Source organism: Lepidochelys kempii, chromosome 1 (assembly GCF_965140285.1).
Source record: "Lepidochelys kempii isolate rLepKem1 chromosome 1, rLepKem1.hap1, whole genome shotgun sequence".
In the NCBI taxonomy this organism is placed as follows: Eukaryota; Metazoa; Chordata; order Testudines; family Cheloniidae; genus Lepidochelys; species Lepidochelys kempii.
In genome coordinates, this window is record NC_136380.1 from 216,057,009 (window position 1) to 216,063,008 (window position 6,000).

Below are 6,000 nucleotides of genomic sequence, written 5' to 3' on the forward strand. Positions count from 1 at the left end.
TGGGCACCTCTATCAGAAGCCTGTAAACCCCTGACACAGTTAACACTAAAGTGACCATATTTCCCTAAACTGATAACGGGATACAGGGCCTGGCCTGAGCCACCTGGCATTGCCACTTGTCCCCCCCAGTATTCCTCTGTGCCCTCAATTGAACCTAATAGCAGAGATGGGGGAAAGAGGAATAGGTATGGGCTGGGATCTGGGCAGCAAAGCAGGGTGTGATTGTGTGAGTGTGTGTGAGTACTTTTGAGCTCGGAGCCATGAGATGAAGCTATTTGACTATGATCCATCTAGTGGTGTGCTGCCCCTTTGGGGGCTGGGATAACAGAGGGGCAGGAAGGAGGCTCAGGGTAGCGGGGGGGACCAAGGAGACTCCAGATAGCAGCCCTGGGGAGATGTGGGGAGTCTGGGATGTGGCAGAAGTTAGGAACTGGAGGTGGACTGGGGAGGTAAAATGGCTGGCTGGTGTGTGTGTGTGGGGGGGGGGTGGAAAGGGCTCTGGGGACTGGTCCCAAAGGACAGGGAGTGGAGAGGACATGAAGCTGGGGTGGGGTACATGAGTCTGGATTGTGGGCTGCGGTGGTGGGGCATGCTGCATTTGGTGCCCTGTTTAAGTGTATGCTGCAGGACCCAGATGGCACTTATGAGACCAGTTGCCCAGTAGGGCGTGGGGCCCACTAGTCATGTCTCTGTAACCCGGCTGGCCCCGCCATCTCCACGGAAAGCAGACAAGAGTTTGAATTAGGGCCCCAATAGCACTGCCCTCTGATTGGGCTACAGAGTGAGTATGTGATACCCCATTGCTCTCTGATTGGAAGGGCAGGGTGTAGCAGAGATACATTGGCCAGGCTCCTGTGCGGCTTCCTGGTGGGGGGGTGGGGCATGGGCCTTTAGCTGCCCATGGGGGTGTATATGTGGCAACGTCCCCCCCAGACGTCACTGCTTCCCTCCCCCCAAATGTTCTGTGCACCCCACTGTTTTGTCAAAATTGGGCATTTTTCCTGTTTGCTTTTGCCAACTGATGATATGCAGTTTTGCCAAAAAAGTCAGGGTGTCCGGGATAGGACTTAAAAAGGGCCCTGTCCCGGCCAAAATGGGACATATGGTCACCCTAGTTAACACACAATGATGTAGTGTGGCAATGTGCAGAGCAACAAGACTAGGCATTTGAAAGAGTAAAGAAAATTATAAGTGAGGCTCCAATCAAAAGCTACATTAAAAGAGTTAAGGTTGCTTGGTGGTACGTTATCCCCTGGCAGAACTATGAGCTGAGCAAAACTCAACCAGGAAATGCAGAGTTAAGGTTTCCCATTCAACCTTAGCTCTGCCCTCTTTCAGCAATGCTCCAATATACCCTGTTAACACACAAAACTTTACCCTGCCAACCCCACAGTTGCTGAAATGTGCAAGCTCTTCACCTACTTTTACAACACACTCACTCACCCACGGGGTGCTAAAAATTAAGCACAAATTGCTTTAATTTTTTGGGGCTTTCCCCTTTTGCAGAATTTCAGTTGTTCTTTATCTGTGAGGTCAGTACACATTTTCTGGTCAGCCATGAACATGCCAATTTCCTGATCAATATTCTTCCAACATTAATTAATAGGTTTGGTATTGTTGCTGTAGCAATGATTCAGATGCTCAGCCAAATCAGAGAAAGCTATCACAGCTCCTGGACACAAATCTCTGATGCGGTCCATACAACATATGAGATGTACCCAGGAATAAGGCCCAGATCATATCTGCCCATGTCAATCACCACAATGTCTGGTAAATCACAATCTCTTTAGTCAATGGTTAGATGCTGCAGAGTGGGCAAAATGAGTAGTGTGTCCAGTTTTGGGGCCCCCATTACATAAAGCATGTGGACAAATTGGAGAGAGTCCAGAATAGGGCAATGAAAATGATCAGGGGTCTGGGGCACATGACTTACGAGGAGAGGCTGAGGGAACTGAGCGTGTTTAGTCTGTAGACGAGAAGAGTGAGGGGGGATTTGATAGCAGCCTTCAACTACCTGAAGGGGGGTTCCAAAGAGGATGGAGCTCAGCTGTTCTCAGTGGTGGCAGATGAGAGAACGAGGAGCAGTGGTCTCAAGTTGCAGTGGGGGAGATCTAGGTTGGATATTAGGAAACACTAGTTCACTACGAGGGTGGTGAAGCACTGGAATGGGTTATCTAGGGAGGTGGCGGAATCTCCATCCTTAGAGGTTTTGAAGGCCCAGCTTGACAAAGCCCTGGCTGGGATGATTTAGTTGGGGCCAGGGCCAGCTCTAGGCACCAGCTAAGGAAGCACGTGCCTGGGGCAGCAAATCTGAAGGGGCGGTACTCCAGCCGTTCTTGGGGCGGCACTTGGATTCTTGGTGGCACTTCGGCGGCAGATTCTTCATTTTTTCTTCTTCAGTGGCCGCTTTTTTTTGCCTTTGCTTCGCCGCTTGGGGCAGCAAAAAAGATAGAGCCGGCCCTGGTTGGGGCTGCTCCTGCTTTGAGCACGGGGTGGGACTAGGTGACCTCCTGAGATCCCTTCCAACCCTGATATTCTATGAGTCGATGATCTCTCTCCACCTAGTCAACCTGTAGTCAGCAATCCCCATGTCATGTCGTGGTGTATTCACTGCTCTCCCACAAACCTTGTGATCCAGGAATTACCCAGAACCCACATGCTGACAATTTTGGCAATGCACTTATTTCTTTTCCCTCAACAGTCAAAGTACCTGCACTGTTGGTTCTAAGCCTGTATGCTGTGTATCTTTGGAACATCACATTAATCTACCCCGAGATAAGGAAGTCGCCACTTGCCCCCTTCCCTTCTCTCAGGATCCAGTAAAATACAAATTTTCTCAAGCAACCAATCCAAGGCTGGCTTATCACTTTTCCTTATTTTCCACGCCCAACACAGCCCACAACTTCTGTCTCTCTCTCCCTCTGCCTGTCCCCCCACCCCTTCACACAAAGACACAAAGTCCCCTGCCTCTGTTCCTCCGCACCAGATATAACAAAGTAAAGGAAACTGGCTCATAACTGAGTCACTTTAGCTCTTATGTGCTTGAATTTTAAAGCCCTTCAGCATGTAATGTTTTCAGTGCATTAAACTGCACAGCATTCTTTATACACAGGCTTTTCTGGGGATACTCCACGCAATAAGGGTAAATATCCCCAATAACATTAATCTGTATTAAGTCCAATATATCTCATGCAGGGTACAAAGGACGCCCATCGTAGCTAATGGGAGGCACACCGACCCTGTGGGGAGAATAGGGCCCCATGATTTCTTATGAAGCATTCGCTCATTCCATGTCAGTCTGGTTACCCAGGAATCCCAGCGTAATTCTCTGCTGTTTCCCTGTTATAAAGGTCAGTTTTATCATGAGATCAAATTCCAGCTAATTCTGTTTGAATTTCTTGGGAAGTTCAGGTACAAAACCCACATTAGCTGCTCCGGAAAATGTCCTTGCTTTGGAATCCTCAGCACCTACCCTCCGAGGCACAGACACATTGCAGAGCTATCTGTGATCTCTACATACCAGCTGTGATACCACGGTTCATCTCTAGCAAAATATTTGAGGTTTCTAAAATCTGACTTTCATCTTTAGCTTCACCTGTTCATACTGCAGCTACAGAACAGCAGCGTCTCAGACTGCAGCAACTCACAGAAACAGGCTGCTACTGAACAGTTCAGTGTCCTGAGAAGTGCATCATTCAAACCCTGCTGAAGTTGGCCCGGCACGTTTGATGCACACAGGACAGCGGTGTTATTTTAAATGGCATGGAGTGTATATCTGGAATTATTCACAGGTTCCATACACAGGCACAGAGCTGGACGGGCGATGAGGCTGGAAGTCATAATATAGAAGCCCACTCTGCTTTTCTTCTGATTAGTTATCAGGAATTTCTAAGCACTGAAGCCATTAGTTCACCAAAAGGAACTCTGGGCTCACAGTGCAACAAGACTGGGGTATTTTATAAAGTACACACAGTCTGGGACTGGATCAAATCTATGATTATTGCAAATATATAAACCTCCTCTCTCAGAATAACCAACGGGGAGATAATTACACACACATACATTTACTTAAAACCAATTGCCTGCTTTCCATTTGTTTCATTGATTTCTGGAATAAAACTCCATTTCTAGTGGATTCAAAACTCTCTTTCTAGTTCTTGTCTGCCCAACTCATGAAATAAAGCAGGCACTTACCCATGGTGTCCTGAAGAAAGAGGAGAAGCCAAAGCAGCTGAGTGGAGAGATGTCCCTTCATTGCCAGACAGACTTGCTGTTCCCTCCTGACACTGCACTGGCTGCACCTTAGCACCTCCCAGGGCTCCTCTGTGTCTGACAAGTGACAACAAAGCAGTGGAAGGGAAATATATAGATTCAGAGGCTGGCATCAGCTGCCAGAAGGAACCAATAGAAACAATATTCACCTTTTTAGACATTATCAGAGGGTTTATCTAAAACTTTATGCAGCTAAAACATCCAGTACAATTCTAAAACTCTGGCTGTGACCATATATGAGTGACGAGTCCGCTTCTGATGTCATGTTCGCTTCAGTCTCGGATCATCATGTAACCGCCCTCCTTGGCATAGGGCAGAACAGTGTGAAAAATTATTCTTTTTAGGTGAAAAAAAGTGAACCTTGAATGCTGCTCATCTGATTGATTAATTAATTAAGAAAACAAATGTAGGGAAAGAAAAAAAACCTCTAAAATTGAACCCCACAGAGCTGTGTGTGTCCAACTGTAGCCATGCATTTAAACCACAGAGCTGGGATGTGACCACTGGGGTCAGATGTACCCAGAGGAGAAGGGACCAATCCCTGCTCCCTTTGTGGAACCCAGACTGCTCAGGGCTTCCTGAATGGCAGTGGTACATTAGTGGTAGGAGTCATGGAGCTTCCTTCTTCAGATGTGACCATCAGTGGCATCACAGTCTCAGAGGGCTTCCTGTTCACCAAGTTAGAGCTTGTTCTTAACACTGACTGACTAGGTTCTGAGTGACCATCTCGCATACCGTAGTGTAGGTAGCAACCCACTCCAGGACTCTCTGCCCAGGTCAGTGCTAGGACTGCCCTGTGTAGTAAGTCTAGGCAGCACAGGCTGTGTTAGTCAGTCTGGGAGCAAGAGAGAATTGCAGGGTCCTGGCCATTTCCGTCCGTCTGAATAGAGAATCTCTACAATAGTCAGTGCAGCTGAAACCCGTCTCTTCTCTACAGCGAAGAGCAGCACATCAGCCATAGGACACAAGCTTCCCAGGAGACAGCAGCAAGTTAACCAGGAGAACAACATAGCTGATGTCCAGTGGAAAATCAGCTGGGGGAGGGAATAATCAAAGGTAAAATCCAGCCTGAAAGAGCCGTGTGTAGGTGTGTGTGAGAACAGGCCTAACAGAGGCGTTTAGAATGGAATTTGAAATCAGCCCATCGCAGCAATTGTGGTACCAAACAGAAAGGTGGCCTTGTAGGAAACAGCTCAAATGCAGACATCTCTGGCACTTTGCAGCCCCTACCTCAGGAAGACCAAACTGCCACAGTGTGAGCTCCTTGGCAACAAACAACAAGGTGTTTCCCCAGACAGACGCCATCTTGGTGAGTGGCGAGAACTCTGACTCAGCACAGGAAGTTCTCTCTCATCTGTCCAGAGAGCGGCAAAGACCAGGAACCATGCGGCAGCTACCCCAGCTCTGCCTTAACTACAGTCCTTGTCAGCGGCTCACCATGCCAGGGCCAGTAAAGCACAGTGCAGCCCCTGACCCTGAATAACCAGAACACAGGTCAGAGAATTGAAGAACTGACTGATAATGGAAGAAGGTGCTGGAAGCGTTACCGGGAGGGGGGGTGAGCTCTCCTTGACACAGCTCTGGTTGGTTTTTCTGCCCCAGGAGGTGAACAAGTGGGGCAGGCTGCCGATCAAAGGCTCAAATTCACTAGGTGCTAGGATTTCAGAGAAACAGCCGTGTTAGTCTGCATTTGCAAAAAGAAAAGGAGTACTTGTGGCACCTTAGAGA

At 48.2% G+C, this 6,000-nt stretch overlaps 1 protein-coding gene across 1 annotated transcript in view; it reads right to left on the reverse strand.

Moving 5' to 3' along the window:
* The window catches only part of LOC144930230 (scavenger receptor cysteine-rich type 1 protein M130-like), a 72,765-nt gene extending 67,767 nt beyond the window's left edge, over positions 1 to 4,998 (reverse strand). The window contains 2 exon segments of the mRNA XM_078851739.1: positions 4,195 to 4,329; positions 4,977 to 4,998. Of these exon segments, the coding sequence (XP_078707865.1) occupies positions 4,195 to 4,329; positions 4,977 to 4,998 (157 nt within the window).
* Between the last annotated feature and the right edge of the window lie 1,002 nt (positions 4,999 to 6,000).